Source organism: Diceros bicornis, chromosome 2 (assembly GCF_020826845.1).
Source record: "Diceros bicornis minor isolate mBicDic1 chromosome 2, mDicBic1.mat.cur, whole genome shotgun sequence".
Classification (NCBI taxonomy): Eukaryota; Metazoa; Chordata; class Mammalia; order Perissodactyla; family Rhinocerotidae; genus Diceros; species Diceros bicornis.
The window spans coordinates 52,011,858-52,030,932 of NC_080741.1; the positions used below are offsets into that span (position 1 = coordinate 52,011,858).

Below are 19,075 nucleotides of genomic sequence, written 5' to 3' on the forward strand. Positions count from 1 at the left end.
GGGTCACAAGCAGGCACAGGGCTTGCTGAACCTGGAGCCTAGGACATGAAAGGAGAGGAGTGCCAAGGAGCTAAAGCCAACTTCAGGGTGGGGGATATCCATAAATAGTGCATGTGACCAAATACAAGATGTCTCTGAATATGTGATGACCACTGTCCAACTTCACAATGAAAAACTCCAAATAAACATTTTTAGTCCAACCTTAATGAAATAGATAAATAACTACTTAGAATATTAAATTTATCATTTTAGTTATATTTTAAATATTATGTAAAATGTATATTACACATTATGTACTCAGTCACGTATTATGTAAAATTAAGAAGTATTGCTTTTTCCCCACTCTCACATGTTATGAGAAAATTTTACTCAAAGTTTTATATGCAATGATGCCATCAGGTCTTTGTTATCACTAGAGCAACTTTCTGAGTCATCTGACACAGTTTTCTAAGACACATTATTTTCACTTCCATCATATTGGTTTTAATACATCACACTTTTTGAATCCTTGATGATGCTTTCACTGGAAATTCATCCTGATGCCCAATTACATATGTTGCTTAACAGTTGGACGCTTGATGTTTGTTTTCACTTGTCCTGTAGGCCCGTATATGAGACCTTAATGATACAGCTACTTATTATGCTGCTTTTAAGGTAAGTTTATGGTAACATCCAGCACTTCAATTTGGACATCATATCCAAGGATAAATACTAAATACATGTAGTTTTTCTCTTTAAAAAAGTTTTTTTAACCAGTTCTGTCAGAAGAACTTTATAAGCGTCTAAAACTTGCATTAATTGAGGTCATTTCATGCTAATGTAACTGACCCAAACAGTGCTATTCAGTGATATTCAAAATAAAGTGATTCAGAGAATGCCCCATAGCATGAAAGTCTTTGTGAGGACAGAAATATAAGGTGGCAGCCTCTTCTGTGAGTGATGACTGGAAGGGAACCTCTCCTTATATTTGGGGTAGACACAAGCATTCTCAGAACACTGCCTTTGGGTTGTTTCATATCCACCTTATCCATGAAACCGGCTTAACTTGAGGGTACTTGTTTAGGAACGATTCTTAAATGGAAGTTCATTCTTAAATGAGTAAAGGGCCGTTGGGTCATCCTCATTTTGGTACAGAGAAAAGAAGGCTGAAGTCTTTATATATAATAACTTTAAATGAAAAATACTGTTTCTCACTTGCAAGTCAGGTAAGGAAGTAGCTCATATTTCTCTCTCTCCTAGCCTAGGCCTTCCCAATTTTCCATGGATTATCATCTACCTAGGACCATTATCTGCTGTGTCCATTATCAGTGTTCAGACACACATTGTTGGAGCATCTGCACCAAGTATCTGCTCAGGCCATACAAGGAAGATTCAAATCCAGTAGGCCAGTGCCCATGGAACTGCTCTGTTTGGACTTCTAATGCCCCCTGTCTCTAGCCTCAGTGCACAACTGGATTCATTTGTGTATTAGTGCTGCTGCAAAACAGAACTCATTAACTAATGAGCCAGATTAAAGAAAGTCAGCTCAAGATGACTCCTGTTCGTGCAAGGGTGAGAGGCTCACAACAGGAGTCTCTAACATGGATCTAAGTCTTCACATATGAAATCCAAAATATTCTCTACCACAGGATTGGAAAGCACATCAGATTTCTTTTCCTTTTTTCTGTTCTGCTGCTTCAGGAAGAATGACGTGAAAGAACAGTGGTTCTAAGAGTAGGCAGAGTATATAAAGGCAGAGCTGCCTTTATATAACGACTTTGTTAGCTGACTTAAAAGTATGTCAGTAGTATATATGATCCCAACTTGCTTTTTCAAAAAAATAGATAATACTTTCATCTACTGGATAGATAGATGAGATTATAGGTAGGTAGAAGCTGTGAGATTTGGTAAAATAACCCTAATTCCCTGAACTTCAGTTTCCTCATCTACAATATTGAAAAAAAAAAGGAATAAGTAATATAAGAGAGAGAGAAAACAAGAACCCATATGAACTAGTGAATCAAACAGGAAAGAAGTGGATAAATTGGAGGACTGGTTATTCAGCAGATGATGTGTACCCAAATAATGGGCATACTACACGCCATCTAAAAGGAGTTTCCTATCTATTTTTTTTTTTTGCGGAGAAGTATTCGCCCTGACCTAACATCTGTTACCAATCTTCCTCTTTTTTTTTTTTTTTCTCTCCCCGAAGTCCCAGTGCATGGTTGTATATCCTAGCTGTAAGTCCTTCTAGTTCTTCTATGTGAGCCACCGGCACAGCCTGGCAACTAACAGATGGGTGGTATGGTTCCACAACCAGGAAAAAACCTGAGCTGCCAAAGCAGTGAGAGTGCCGAACTTTAACCACTAGACCTTCAGAGCTGGCTCTCCTGTCTTTTTTGTCCCCAGTGACTCTTGGTTTTTGGCAAGTTCCGCTTTTACATCTAAACTACAAATCCTACATAATTCCATCCATAATATCTTAATTGTTCCATGGTAGTCACATAAAATGTCACCTGTTTTCAATAGTAATGCCAGTGTACATTTTTTTAGTGCTCTGTGCTCTTTCAGAGCTCTTCTGGATGTATAATCACATGGAAACTTCATACCAACCCTGTGCACTCAGTGAGGAAGATGGTCAACACCATGGTTAAGTAAGGGACTCAACAAATTAATGACATTTCTTGGAAGAACAGAAGAATGGTAGTAATCATATTTTGATTTAAAAATTAATCGTTCACTTAACCTATAATGATTCAAAACCAGCAACAATAACAAAAAATGCTAGGGACAGAAGTCATATCACAGGCTTTGTAGAACATGTTATTTTTAAAGTGTTAATCCTTCCTTATGGTCAACGTTTAGTTTTTATTGCTGTTGGGTTATCATACTTCCTATTAACCAGTAATAATAAAGGCACAAATTAGGTTAAAAACTGAATTAATATTTCTGTTAGTAAAAATTTGAACATTGCTATCCTGAAGGAAACCCTAATAGAAATAAATACAGGGCCGGCCCCGTGGCGTAGCGGTTAAGTGCGCACGCTCCACTGTTGGCGGCCTGGGTTCAGATCCCAGGCACGCAGCAAGGCACCGCTTGTCAGGCCATGCTGTGGCGGCGGCCCACATGAAGTGGAGGAAGATAGGCACAGATGTTAGCCCAGGGCCAGTCTTCCTCAGCAAAAAGAGGAGGATTGGCATGGATGTTAGCTCAGGGCTGATCTTCCTCACACACAAAAAAAGAAATAAATGCAGGATGTATAATCATCCATCACAAAGGTGCAGGTAAGAACATAGACCGTACAGTACAAAAGTGCTGTAAAATAGCGTTAAAAAAAATCAGAATACCTATAGCAAAGGACAGAAGAAAGCCCATCCATATCAGTTATAACAATAAATATAATTGAGATGAACAAAAATCCTGTTAGATAAAAATTCTCAAAATAGGGTCAAAAAACAAAATCCATCTATATATTAATGAGACACACAAAGATGAGACACAGAAAGATTAAAGCAGGCTAAGTATAAAAAATACAAACAAAATGAAAACATGTCACAATATTAATGATAAGAAATAAATTTAAAAAGTATAAAGTGAATATTCTATGTCAGGAGTATCATGGATTGATAGAAAAAGAACACACATACGCTATAAGGTTAAATTGGGTTTCCTGTTTATCCTCCAAGAACACATGATCTCACAAGAAGCAAAGTGACCTCTCAGGCCAGGCACAGACACAGCACATGACAGCACCACCCACTACCTCAGCCCCAGAATCCCCAGCAGGAGCAGCCTGATTACTTTATCCCTGCAAAGTAGAGGGTTACTACTATGCTACCCATTAAATTCACGGTTCACACCTCCATTCTGGAGATATTTGCCCAACGGTCCATGTACTTCATTTTAAAGAAACATTGACCAAACTCAGCCTAGCACACCCACTTTCTTAACTGGGGAGAGAAAGCAGTGTGAGAGCCCAAGTCTCCTTGCTGTCATCTCTGCCTTTAGCTCCCCAGTGTCCCAGAAAGCCCTTTTTGTCCTCCACAGGGATAGAAAGAGCGTTTATACCAATATGCAGTGGAATTTATAGTGAAGATCAGATTGTCATGACCTTTAGGCATATAATAATATTGACTCAAAATTATAGTCAATTTATTAGAAATACAAAGAGAAGATAAAATTACAGTAAAAGCAAGAGACTTTAACATGCCTCTTGACGGGTAAGAAGACAAATATAAATAAGGATGAAGACAAATATCTAAATCAGATAAATAAATCTGACTTAGGAGAGAATCTGAATAAGGTTGATATGACAGACAATGACATTCACCATGGGCTGTTATTATCTCTCTTATACAGGTGAGGCAACAGGGCACAGGGTGATGAGACACGTGCCTGAGCAGCCTGGTTAAGAGACCATACTCTTAGCCACTTGCTCTCCTACCTCTAAGTAGAGTGAGCATAATTTATCATCTAAATCAGGACATTCTGATAGTCAAAAGGAGTGGTGTTGATGTCAGGACGTTAGGTATAACCAGAATATCCCAGCTCGCCAGGCCATAGGTCCTCCCAGCTCTAAACAAATTTTTTGTCCAACCAAGAGAATGCATCTTTTCAAGTGCTCATGGAACATTTAAAAAAAATTATTCGTAGAAAAAATTTCTGTAAATTCTGTAAGATACAGGCCACGTTTTCTGATCACAGTGCAATTAGCATAGAATACATCAGAGGGGAAAACTATACAATCATCCTGATATCAAAAAGATACTTGACGAAGGTCAACCTTTATTCCCAATTATTTAACAATCTCGGCTTAGTAAACTAAGAATAAAATGCTTTTCTTGGAGTTTGAGGCGGGCCAATGGATACCAATAGATTGGTTCTGAGATCAGAATATTAAGCAGGTATACATAAAAATGGATATACAATGTAGAGTAGCATAGATGTAAATTTACAATGTGTATATATATATGTAAGTAGTATAGATAAACGTGTCACCTTTATTAGCAACAACACTTAAATTTGAGATCATAGTTTACATCTGTGAGCCACATGGACTTTCATATTTGTTTCCTATGGCTACTATAACAAATTACCGCAAGTTTTGTGGTTTAAAACAACAGAAATTTTTTCGCACAATCTGGAGGCCAGAAGTCTTGAATCAAGATGCCAGCAGGACAACACTCCTTCTGTAGTGTCTAGGGTAAAATCTATTCTTTGCATCTTCCAGCTTCTGTTTTTGTGTGTGTGTGTGTGTGAGGAAGATCAGCCCTGAGCTAACAGCCATGCCAGTCCTCTTCTTTTTGCTGAGGAAGACTGACCCTGAGCTAACATCCATGCCCATCTTCCTCCACTTTAGGTGGGATGCCACCACAGCATGGCCTGACAAGTGGTGCATCAGTGCACGCCCGGGATCTGAACCCAGGCCGCCAGCAGCAGAGCACGCGCACTTAAATGCTGCGCCATGGGGCAGGCCCAACATCTTCCAGCTTCTGATGGCCGTCATCATGCCTTGACCTGGGACTTCATCACTCCAGTCTCTGCTTCTCTGGTCACATTGCTTCCTTTTCTGTCTTTATCTTCTCTTCTATCTTAAATCTTCTTCTGCCTTTCTCTAAGGACATTTGTCATTGAACTTGGGCTTACCCAGATAATCCAAGATAATCTTCTGTGAAGATCCTTAATTACACCCACAAAGACCCTTTTTCCAAATAAGGTAATATTCACAGGTTCCAGGGATTAGGGTATGGACATATCTTTTTAGGGGCCGCCATTCAACCTACTATAACTTGTGATTAACATGAGCCCTGAATTAGAAAGACTTTTAAAGTCACCATCAATGTGGAGCCTGGTGGTGCAGAGATTGTGTGCTCTCTGCAAACAGGTTGGTCCCAAAAGAGGGAAGAGGCAGAACTGAGATGTTCATGCCCAGGTTCTTCTCCTAGAAGCACTGGCCAAAGAACTTACTTCTTCTCCCAGGAAAGTGATGGAAGGGGCTGAAGTGTTACTCATGGAAGCCCTTCTACTACCTGCAAATGGAGTAAAAATAAGTATTTCTGAGAGGTGACATCAGCATTGTGGCAGAGTGAGTTGTTCCCTTTGTCTCTCCCCTCTAAGTTATAAGCAGTAGGACATTTATAGACCAACAAAAGATTCTCTGCAGAGCACACCAGAACGCCTGATAGATCCATACATCTATACATCTGAAGGTGAGTGGACTGGACCTTCTGGAGGCAATGGAACCAGGGGAGCAGCAGCGGCAATTCCCCAAACTAGAGACTCCAGGACTGCAACCAGCCACGCCTGCAACCAGAGGCCCCAGGAACTGCAGTCATGCCCATGAATGGAGGCCCCAGAAACCCAGGCATCCCAGGCTCCTGGATGTGCTGGAAACTGCTGAGGGGCCTATAACCAGAGGCTCCAGGAACCATGATGATACCTGTAACCCAGCCCCTTCCCACTCCTCTTGCTGCAGTGTCTTCGACCCTGGACCTCCCGGCAGGAGGGGCTGCATCCAGGACCCCAGGTCCCCAACTGCAGTGGCAGTGCCCGTGACCTGAGGTCCCAGGAGGCGTGCTGGCATCCAAGACCAGAAGCTTCAAGAAACCCGGAACTGCTTGCAACCCAGGTACCCCTCCCCCTGCGGCGGTGGCACGTTGCCCACAACCCCAGCTCACCCAGCAGCAGCAGTGACACCTACAAACCGAGTGCCTCTGGCAGCAGTGATGCCGGCACCCCCAGAAAACCCGGGAGCAGCAGTGCCTGAGCCCACAGAGAGCCAGGTAACAGCGACAGCAGAGCCCATGACCTCAGATCCCCCTCAGCTGCGGCAGTGCTCACAACTTGGGCCCTTCCACTTGTAGCAGCAGCGCCTGCAGACCCAACAAACCTGGAGGTGGTGAAGGTGCCTGTGACCCCAGCTCCCACTCCACTCTTCCCCTTCCTGTGCCACAGTGGGGGATCCCATGACCCAGGCTACCCCAGAAGCAGCAGAGGTGCTCACCAGCCCAGTGAGTCTGGTGATGACACCCATGACTGCAGCGACATCATAAGCAGCAAGACACCAGAAACCTCAGATACGCAAGCAGGACAACAAGGGCACTGATGACAATACCTCTGGCAGAGGCAGTGGAGGGTGGGAAGTGCGGGCTCTCACATACAACCAGAAGCAGCTCAGAATCAAAGTAAACAAAGCCTTACCCAAATAAGAAAAGTGTTTGCTATCACAAATGCACCAGCAAAGGAGCAACTCATCAAGCACCATGAAAAACTACAGTAGCATGGTATCACAAAAAGAAAATGACAGTTCTGCAGAAACCAAACTTGAAATCATGGAAGATTGTGATCTAATTGACAGAGAATTCAAAATGGTTGTCATGAAGAAACTCAACAAATTACAAGCAAACTTTGAAAGACTCAGTGAGCTCAGAGGAATAAAATTAATTAACAGGAGTACTTCACCAAAGAGATTGAAACTCTAAGAAAGAACCAAACAGAAATTCTGGAACTGAAGAACACAATAAATGAGATGAATAGTAAAGTAGAAAGCCTTGGAAATAGAGCAGACCATATGGAAGAGAGCATTAGCTAGCTCAAAGATAGAAATCTAGAAATGATTCAGATGGAAGGGGAGAGAAAAGTAATTTTTTTAAAAATGGAGAAATTCAGGGCCGGCCTGGTGTCGCAGGCGGTTAAGTGTGTGCGCTCTGCTTTGGCGGCCTGGGGTTCACAGGTTCAGATCCCCAGCGCACACCGACAGACCGCTTGTCAAAGCCATGCTGTGGCGGCATCCCATATAAAGTGGAGGAAGATGGGCACGGGTGTTAGCTCAAGGCCAACCTTCTTCAGCAAAAAAGGAGGATTGGCATCGGATATTAGCTCAGGGCTGATCTTCCTCACCAAAAAAAAAAGAGAGAAATTCTGCAAGAAATGTCTGACTTAAATATCTATCTGAAATGTGAGGATAATGGTGTCCCAGAAGGAGAAGAGAGGGAGAAGGGAGCAGAGAGCTTATTTAAAGAAATAATAGCTGAGAACTTCCCAAATCTGGGGAAGAAACTGAATATACAAGTACATGAAGCTAGTAGAACACCTAATTATCTCAAAAGACCGTCTCCAAGGCACATCATATTAAAAGATCTTCTCCAATGCACGTTATATTAAAACTGTCGAAAGTCAATGACAAAGAAAGAATATTAAGGGCGGCCAGAGAAGAAAATAACCTACAAAGCAACCCCCATTAGGCTATCAGCAGATTCCTCAGCAGAAACACTGCAGGCCAGAAGAGAGTGGGATGATATATTCAAAATATTAAAAGATAAAAACTGTCAGTCAAGAATACTGTATCCAGCAAAGTTATCTTTCAAATATGAAGGAAAAATAAAGGCTTTCCCAGACAAACAAAGCTGAGGGAGTTCATCACCACTAGACCTGCCTTACAGGAAATCTTGAAAAGAGCTCTCCTACCTGAAACAAAAAGGCAAAAGTATACAAAGCTTTAAGCAAAGTGATAAATAGACAGACAGAATTAGAAACTCTATATTAGAACAGGTTAGTAAACAATTATAACGTAAAGGCTAAAGGGAAAGAAGGCATTAAAAATAACTATAACCACTTAAATTTGGTAGCAAACTCACAATACAAACGGGGATAATTTGTGACAATAAAAACATAGAAGGAGAAGAGGAAAGGATGGAACTTGCATGGGCAAATGGAGATAAGATGTTATCAGTAGAAAAAGGACTACCTCACCTATGAGATCTTTTATACAAACCTCATGGTAACCACAAAACAAAAATTCTGGGCAGAGTCACAAAACACAAAAAGAGGAAATAAAAGCACCGAACTGAAATGGCACACAGAAACACAAGGAAAAAGAAACAATGAAAATATAGAACCAGAAAACAAAAAATAAAATGGCAGTATTAAGCTCTCATATATCAATAATCACCCTAAATGTAAATGGATGGAATCACTAATCAAAAGACATAGAGTGGCTGGATGGATTAAAAGCAAGACCAAACAATATTCTACCTCCGGGAGACCCACCCTGGCTCTAAAGACAAACATAGGCTCAAAATGAAGTGATGGAAGATGATACTCCAAGCAAATGGCAACCAAAAGAAAGTGGGTGTAGCCATACTTATATCAGATAAAATAGACTTCAAGCCAAAAAAGATAACAAGAGACAAAGTTGGACAGTATATAATGATAAAAGGGACATTCTACCAAGAAGACATAAAGTTTATTAATATATATGCACCTAACATAGGAGCACCAAAGTATACAAAGCAACTAGTAACAGACCTAAAGGGAGAAATTGACAGCAACACAATAAAAGTAGGGGACTTTAATACCCCCCTTACATGAATGGATAGATCATCCAGACAGAAAATCAACAAGGAAACATTAGCCTTAAATGAAACACTAGATCAGATAGACTTACCAGATATATATAGAATATTCCATCCAAAAGCAGTGGAATACACATTCTTCTCAAGTGAACATGGGACAATCTCAAAGATAGACCATATGCTGGGAAACAGAGCAAGTCTCCATAAATTTAAGAAGACTGAAATAATACCAAGCATCTTTTCTGACCACAACGGTATGAAACTAAAAATCAACTACAAGAAGAAAGCTGGGAAAGTCACAAATACATAGAGACTAAACAACATGCTACTGAACAATTACTGGATCAACGAAGAAATCAAAGGAGAAATCAAAAAAAACCTGGAGACAAATGAAAATGAAAACACAACATACCAGAATCTATGGGCTGCAGCAAAAGTGGTACTAAGAGGAAAGTTGATAGCAATACAGGCCTACCTCAAAAAACAAGAAAAATCTGAAACAAACAATCTAACGGTACATCTAAAGGAACTAGAAAAAGAAGAAAAAATGAAGCCCAACATCAGTAGAGGGAAGGAAATAATAAAAATCAGAGCAGAAATAAATAAAATAGAGTCTAAAAAGATAATAAAAAAGATCAATGAAACTAAGACTGGTTCTTTGAAAACAAAATTGACAACCCTTAGTTAGACTCACTAAGGAAAAAAGAGAAGGCTCAAAGAAATAAAATCAGAAATTACAGAGGAGAAATTACAGTGCATACCCCAGCAATACAAAAGATTATAAGAGAATACTGTGAAAAGCTATACACCAACACACTGGATAACCTAGAAGAAATGGATAAATTCTTAGAATCATACAGCCTCCTAAAACTGAATCAAGAAGAAATAGAGAATCTGAATAGGTCAGTTGCTAGTAAAGAAATTAAAACTGTAATCAAAAACCTCCCAAAAAACAAAAGTTCAGGACCGGATGGCTTCCCTGGCGAATTCTACCAAACATTCAAAGATTTAATACCTATCCTTCTCAAACTCTTCCAAAAAATTGAAGAGGAGGGGACGCTTCCTAACTCATTTTACAAGGCCAGCATTACCCTGATACCAAAACCAGACATGGACAACACAAAAAAGGAAAATTACAGGCCAGTATCACTGATGAACATTGATGCAAAAATTCTTCACAGAATATTAGCAAGTTGAATCAGGCAAGAAAAAGAAAAAAATGGTATCCAAATTGGAAAGGAAGAAGTAAAACTGTCACTATTTGCAGATAACATGACTATATGTATAGAAAACCCTTTTTCTTGCCTGATTGCTCTGGCTAGGACTTCCAATACTATACTGAATAAGAGTGGTGAATGTGGGCATCCTTCGTTTGTTCCTATTCTTAGCTTTCAGTTTTTCACCATTGAAGGTGATATTGGCAGTGAGTTTGACATATATGGGCTTTATTATGTTGAGGTACTTTCCTTCTATACTGATTTTATTCAGAGTTTTTATCATAAATTGGTGCTGTATCTTGTCAAATGCTGTCTCTGCATCTATTGAGATGATCATGTGATTTTTATTCTTCATTTTGTTAATGCAGTGTATATCACACTGATTGATTTACAGATGTTGAACCATCCCTGCATCCTCAGAATAAATCTCAGTTGATTGTGGTGTGTGCCCTTTTAATATATTGTAATGTTCGACTTGTTCATCATCACTAATTATTAGGGAAATGCAAATCAAAATTACAATGAAATATCACCTCACACCTATCAGAATGGCTATATTAAAAAGACAAGAGATAACACGTATTGGAGAGGATATGGAGAAAGGGGAACCCTCATACACTGCTGGTAGGAATGTAAATTGGTGCAGCCACTATGGAAAACAGTGTGGAGATTCCACACAAAATTAAAAATGGGAATACCATATCATCCAGCTATTCTACTTTTGGGTATTTATCGAAAGAACCTGAAAACATTAATTATAAAAGGTATATGTAGTCCTATGTTCATGGCAGCGTTATTCACAATAGCCAAGACTTGGAAGCAGCCTAAGTGCCTATCAGTGGATGAACGGATAAAGAAAATACACACACACACACATACAGCGGAATAGTACTTGGCCATAAAAAAGACAAAATCGTGCCATTTGTGACAACATGGATGGACCTTGAGGGTATTATGCCAAGCACAATAAGTCAGACAGAGAAAGACAATTACCATATGATTTAACTTGTATGTAAAAGATAAACAAACAAACACATAGATAAGGAGAGCAGATTAGTGGTTACCAGAGGGGAAGGAAGCAGGGGGAGAGTGGAAGGGATAAAGGGGAACAAGTATTCAGTGATGGATGGCAACTAGATTTTGGTGGTAAACACAATGCAGTCTATACAGAAGTTGAAATATAATGATGCACACCTGAAATTTATATAATGTTATAAACTGATGTGATCTCAGTAAAAAAATATCTAAAACACTATAATTTTATATATCCTACTTGTCTTTTTTTTTTCAATTGTATTAAAATAAACATATAAGTAGTAAAATAAGAAATAGTTTAAATTTTTCATCAATAAAAAGACAGTTTCTCATGGCCCATGAGAGCCCATCCAGAATGAATCAGATTGGTTGATTGTATCAGTTTGGTCTTCGACACTGTGCAGTTGGCCCATTTTAATAGGAATTTGTGCTGTTCTTCTTCATCCTTCTTGATGCTTCTCTTTTCTTTTGCACTAAAAGTAAGAAGTGCATGAACAAGTGGTCAGCATCAGTAGTGTTCCTAAATCTGTAGGTTGTTGCCTATTTTCTAGCTTATTAGGACTTTCAACCAAGTAAGGCCAAAATGAAGCAGGGCACACCCAAAGAGAAGGAATTTTAGTATAGAGTATTTGCATTAAATTAAGTTTTAAGCCATAGTCAAGACTTGGCTTGCAATTAGTTGCAATTAGGTGAAAGTAGATAAAATGGACATGCTGACTGATGTCAGGGAGACAAATACCCTGAAACCTGGAGCAGGACTAAGGTTTTCAGGGTTACAGTACTTTGCAGCCTCTCCTACTCCACCATCTGCCTCCCGCCCTGCTTTTGAGACCAGGCAGACCTATGTTTAGACTCCACCTCCACCTCACTCTCCTCATCTGTAAGATGATAATACCTATCTTATAGGATTATGAGAATTAAGTAAAATAAAATATAGGAAAATATCCCAATCATTATCTGCCTATAGTTGGCACCCTTCTAAAAATGCAAACTTACAGGTTTTACAAACAACCATCTAAAATTTCTTGAATGCTTTTTTTGGGTTGCCCACCATGGAGAAAGATGAGAAGAAAGTTGAGTGAATACCGATCAGAAACACAGAAATCAAGAAGATAAGGAGGTAGTGGGGAAGAGGCAAATGATAAAATGTGCCCCAATACATGAGTGAAGAAGAAGAGTATTCTGAACTCTCTTTGTTGAACAGAACCTGCACCCCTACTCCAGTGCTTCTGAATGCTTGGAGATTCCCTGGAAAAAAACCAAAAACCTCTCATCCCTCTGTCTTATTTCTTAGGTAAAATTCCTGGACATGTAGTGGTTGAAGTGCTGCTTCACTACCTGTGCTTGTCATCTTCTCTGTGATGAAAGTGGACCATCACAGAGGCACACAGACCTCCTTTAGACCACAATCCCTCATGCTTCTTACAATTGAGGACAAACTATCAACATCAGTAATAGTGCTCTAAATATTAATTTGATTGGATATGAAATAATCATGCCTTACTATAATCACAGCTCATTAGATTATTTAATAAATGCTTAATGCTTACATTTATAACTTTTCCTTACAAAATCCTAGTGTTTGGTTAAAATATGTTGATGACACCACATCCACTTAGTTTCAGATGACTTGAGTTGCTCATTTTGGCATTCTGAAAAGGGAGATGTTTGAAAGGCCCATTAGAAAGTGATTACACTGGTCCAGAAGAGAGGTGATAATGGCTGAACCAAGGGCATGAAGGCGAGGGGTCAGATGTGACAGATTTTAAGATAAAAGTGTATAGGACATAGTGACAGCTAGAAGGGTTCGGCTTTAGTGAACTAGTGGGTTCTACTCAGTGAGAGGGAGTCTCTGGGAGCAGACAGATGGGAGAGAGATGATAAGCTCTCTTGTGGCCATGCAGGTCAGGAACTTAGGATGAGTCTGGGCTGGAGATACTGCTTTGGGGCTTGGCAGCTTCTGGTGGTGGTTGAAACTATGGGAGTAGGGTGAGATTGCCCAGGAAAGCTTGTAGGGTAAGAAGGCAATGGGCTGAAGGCAGAGTTGTGAAGACCACCGATAGTTAAGGGGTGTGCAAAGGGAGAGGAGTGGCAGGGACAAGCCATCCGTTGCTGGCATCTGAATTGTACGTCAGTGTATGTATACGGGGTAGAAGGGTACGTGTGAGTGAAATAATGCACATGGTTCACTCTTGATGTTCACTGTTGATGTGGTCAGCAAAGCACCAGCTCCCCTATACTACCAAGGAGCCAGTGAGTGTTTTATTGGAGAAATAATAAAATTACACCACCTATTAGAGAGAGTGAGTTAATATTCAAGACACTTCTTTTGAAATGAGAGGAGTATGTTATTTATGACAAACTGTAGTCAGATTTCTGTTAAAGAAAGTAACTACTGATCTTATAAACCTAGAAAGTGACAGAAAGCTGACAGCAAGACAACTCTTTGAATCCTCACCCGCTGGGCACTTCTCTGATGTACTGACTGGTTGGAAGAGATGAGACAATGTGCATGTCAGACAGGAAGGGCTGGATGTGCTGCTGCCAGCACATCTCACTTTTGATTTCCAACTGAGTTGCTAAATCACAAGTGATCATTTTAAAGACTACTCTCCCCCTTCCTTTGTTTGGAAAGAATTCTGCAAGCAAGAATTTATCCTCACAGCCCTGGACTGTGAGAACCTCGTCTTTGAAAATTCTTTGCAACATCTCTGCGTAAGTACTGACTGAGGAATCTGAAGAGCCACTGATTGAGTAACAAAATTAAGATCGTGACCAACCTCCTTGATCTCTGAATAGCCTCTATACAAACCCTTTTATTTAGAAACCTGTTGTGCTTCACACTGCTGATGGCACATGATATAACTCTTACTGGAGTTTCTTCTTGGAAGTGGCTGTGCTGGACTGCACACTTCTGAGTAACCATGGAAAGATTCCATGGGTTTTCCTTTGTGTGTGGGTCCTGTTTTCTGAAGTCAGTGGGTCCATACTTCCCTATCCAACAGGGGAAGCGGCGGGGCCAGGGCTACGGGGACTCTCGGTGTCACACGGAATTTTCAAGAGATGACCGTAATCTCATTCCACTTGTTTCACTGAGGTGTCTGCATTAGGATGAGGAATTCCTAGTCTGTGTTCCTAAGCTATACCAAATGGTTGCCTTGGTGCAGCCCCCTTGGAGTTTCCCTTTAGAGGAGAAGACTCTGAAATGTCAGAAATTAACAGAGGTGCAGTGTTGTTCCTCCATTCTCTCTTTTGTCCCAATCCCAAAGTTCCTAGGCAACTACTTTATTCTTACATATTTAGACATCCAGCTTTCTCTGCTAAGTCTTTCTTCCCCTTGATGACAAAAATTTCACCGTGAACCAGACCCACTACTCTTCCAAACTTTTCTTCTTGGTCTGGCCGAAATGCAGCCACAAACAAATATCTACATTACCTTGAGCTTAGCAGGATTTTACTCTGGGTCCAGTATAATGACAGTATAAAGCCAGTGCGAGGCATGGCAGTTTCTAAACTTGTTGAGTAGTACTTGTCAAGAGGAACTGTTTTTTTCTCTGTCAAAAACTTCCCTCTGGAGCCGAGTTGTGTGTGTGTGTGTGTATGTGTGTGTAAGGGGCTAAAAAGGAAAAACGTCACATGGGAGAGTGCTACTTCAGAGAATAAGTTATTTTGCCACTTAGAAAATAGTTGTAGAGATTCATTTTAGAGTTTCTAGTCTTTCCCCAAGTGTAAATCTTCTGTGTGCCTTAACAGAAAACAAGCCTTGCTAAATTTACTAAAATATACATTCGTTTCTTTAGGAAAGTGAGTTTGAAGTTTCCCTTCAAACTTACTGTTACACGTTGGAACTTCAGACCAGATATTTAAAACCCTTGAGAATCATAATGCCTGTCCTTCTGTTGCAGGTGCAACAACGAGAGTGAGTGGTCCCAGATCCAGGAGAATATCATCCGCAAGTCCAGCGCCAAGTACTCTGCCCCCAGCGCCAGCCATGGTGATGTACTTCTCTTGCTAGAAAACATTGTGTTGCCTTTGTAGTCACTGATCACACGTACCTAAATTGATTTGTGCTGATCAGTTGCCATATGTAAAGTTCACTTCCCTACAGACGTTTATTTTCCTGCCCAGGCACTTTCTACTATTTCTTTTTGCGATAATTTAAGACCTTCCTAAATTATTTCCAACCAAAATACATTTTCTGGGTTTTTTTTGTGTGTGTGTGTGATGGATTCCATGTGCTTTGATAGGTAACTTGAGTTGCAGTTTAAATCCAGAGTGAACAAAAGAGTTGCAGGGTTTGTTACATTGTGAAGTCTGTGTTTTCCTGAACAAAGATTACATACCTAGCCCCCCAAAAAGACCAATATTAATATCACTTGTTCTATTGCTGGCAGTGTTAGCATCACCAAGAAAGCTTGACACTAATGAGAATCAATGATTAGTCTGCCAATATCAGTTATTCTGGAACTAGAATAGAACATCTTTATTTCAAAGAAGCTTGCTTTCATCTTAGTTCAACTTCCTTTCCTTTTCCCTCCTTTTCTTTTAAAATTCTGTTTAAATAATTTCTGTGTAAATCTTGGTGTAATTCTACACTTTAGAAAGATTGTGTTTTCTAAATCAAACTTTAATTGCTTAAGTTAGAAGCACTATTTAAAAGCCTATGAACTTTTATATACTCTTGAAGATAGCTATCAAATTTACATAGAACCATGTTTCTCCTGACAGTTTTTACCTCTACATTATTTCATAACCTCTTTTACATAACCTTCTTTGTGTTAACTTTCGTAGACTTGTTGTGAATAAAAAGTTGGCCTTAAATGACAGTGTAAAGCCACTGCAAAACATGGCAGTTTTCCAAAGTTGTTGAGAACTGTTTTTTTCTGTATCAAGGTCAGCAGATATTCAACTAGGAGGGTCCTCGGAGCAGCTCTACACCACAGGCTGCAAAGTTTAAGACCCTTAGCTGGGAGAACTTGATTCCTCTACAACTCTGTAGCGTGGGGGTCCTCAGGGCCTGTCTCACTATTCTTAAGTGACTGCTTTCCCTTATGTATGTACCTAGATGCCAAGGAGCTCCATGCAGTGTGCTTGAAAGGGAAAGGGAGTTCATATTCCTCACCTAAAACTAGGCTAAAGCAAGAGTCAAATAAAATCTTGTTTTTAAAATGTGGAAAAGTTACTAGCAATTTGGAAAACTACTGTTTACATCAATATTTGTAATGTTCTTTGCTTTATTTACTTATTTGGTTTATAAAGAGCTGCCCTTGGCTACAAGTTTTTGGGACGTGATATGGGTAAAGCATGGAGAACATTTTAAAGGCGAGATGGTGGTAATAATACATTAAAGAAACAACTGAAAGAGCAGTTTTCACCGTCACCACACCAGGTTCACATGTTGAGTCTTGTCTCACTCCCCAGATCTAGCAGGGACTGTGCCATCTTCAGTGTCGTGGTTCCTGTGCAAATTGGCCATTTAAAGAGTGTTAGAAAGGCTCCCGTACCTCTGTGCTGAGGGCACCAAAGACTTCAAAGTGCCTCAGAGATAGCCCTCATGAGAGGAGGTCTCCATGCACTTGTGGAAAAGCTGGGAGGAGAAAAAGACTGCTTCTCTTTGAAGTGTTGACTTGGCAGATGGTTGAGATCTTGGATATTACCTGTTTCAACTCCCTCATTAAATAAATGAGGAAACTGACGTTCAATGAAATGACTTATTCACTGAACCAGGGAGTCCAGGTTTCCTGACTCCAGGCCATTGGTCTTGGCACTCTATTGCCAAGCTTCTGAGCATCGATTTTCCACTGCTGGGCTCTGGGGTCTTCATGTCAGAGAATTTCATAGATTGTTCAAGGAATAATTCAGGTATTTATTAGACTCCTTAATTAAAAATATGTCTTTACAAAAAATTAATTTACTTTGCTGTAAACTGTCACCCATCTTTGTTAAACATCATGGACAGTTCATTGCCTTGGCAATTCTGTTTCAGAAGTCATTAATGCTTTCACTTCAAGTCAAATCATATAAAAATGCAGAAAGAATTGATACATTGGTTTTGAATGCCGAGCGTAAATATGTCATTCAACAGTCTCTCTCTCTTAAATGCAGCTTTAATATATGTGGCTCCTCATTTCCATTGTTGGCCTCTTAGCTATGTAGCCACAGACCTAACTTTTAGCAATTCCAGTAGCATGAAGGTCATTAAGAACAAATGAAGACAAACAAAACAGTTGACACGTTGGTTTTCTATGTATTTTTAAAGGACTGTTAACTACAGATTCATTTACATATCTTGGGCTAAGATTAATTTACATTATTAATCCTCATCCAGCTCTTCCACAAAAGATGGAGGTGGAGAGGGACAGGTTGGTAACCCTCCAGTATTCCACACAGGTGTCAATTTGTCCTGTTGCTTTTTTATGGGACAGTCTTTAACCTGAGAAGAAATTCAATAAGAAAATAGTTTTCTTGTGTTAGGGATCATATTAACAGAGAAATTGTATAGTCTTAGTTACTGTCAGGTTCTTTGGCTTGAGAGCTGGATGATTGGTAGGTAGAACACCAGGTGTTGCTGAGGGACTGTTTGCATACTGGGTAGGCGAGTGGGTCTCTTTTCTGAATTATTCACAGAGGCTTTTCTGTCCTGCCTTAGCATTATTTGGCATGTGCCTCACTCATCCAGGGTTTCAGAACCAGAAAAGAGATCCAGCAGTTCCAGGATCCCAGCCCCTAGAAAAGAGGATGGAGTTTTTATAGCCTCCATTGGTGGCTTCTTTCATTCTTTGTGTGCCTTTTCACTTGCTCTCTTGCGTAAACTGAAGCCCTCTTCCTCTTATTTGTCACATTTAGAGGTGGAAAGCAGCTGCTCAGGATCCTTTTGGGTAGCTTGAAAGCTAGATGTGACTCTCAAACACCTTCAGTCTACATCCTCACTAGTTGTGCTTTGCATCTCTAAGCCAATTTGATTGCTCAGAAAATGAGATGAAAGGCAGTCAGTGGGTTCTTGAATAAATCCCTGTCAATGCAGAATGATAAGAGTGCACCCACTGATTTGTTTTCCTTTGCCCTCCAACCACCATCTCAGATTCTGAAAACTGTCCCATCCTCAGCTATCCACTCCAAGTTAGGCCGTTGCCGAAGTCAGTGGATTTCTCTTCACCCAGAGGATAAGATGTGATAGCTGTGTAAAGATACTGCAAGTAAATGATCTGGGGTTGCCGGGGACAGTTGAATACCTCCCAAGCTGCTCTCTGCAGAGATCATTGTGGTCTGTGTTCTGGTCCTCCTGCCTTCCATGTTCTTAAACTAATTGTAGTTGAGCCCACCAAGTGATTAGGCTGGAAAACTTACTTTAGGGTGGTCAAAATGCCAAACACTGGTTATCTAACCATAATGCCAACTGGAATACCATATGCCTGCTTTTTAGGGCACTGTGATCCTGTTGTTAATGACACCTGGGACATCATGTGTGTAATCCCAGGGTTTATTGGGGAA

At 40.2% G+C, this 19,075-nt stretch overlaps 1 protein-coding gene across 1 annotated transcript in view; it reads left to right on the forward strand.

Annotated features, from left to right (window-relative positions):
- Positions 1-19,075, forward strand: part of DOCK3 (dedicator of cytokinesis 3) — a 460,033-nt gene that overhangs the window by 325,231 nt on the left and 115,727 nt on the right. Inside the window, exon 13 of the mRNA XM_058559633.1 lies at positions 15,490-15,578. Within this exon, the coding sequence (XP_058415616.1) occupies positions 15,490-15,578 (89 nt within the window). The remainder of the gene's footprint in view (positions 1-15,489; positions 15,579-19,075) is intronic.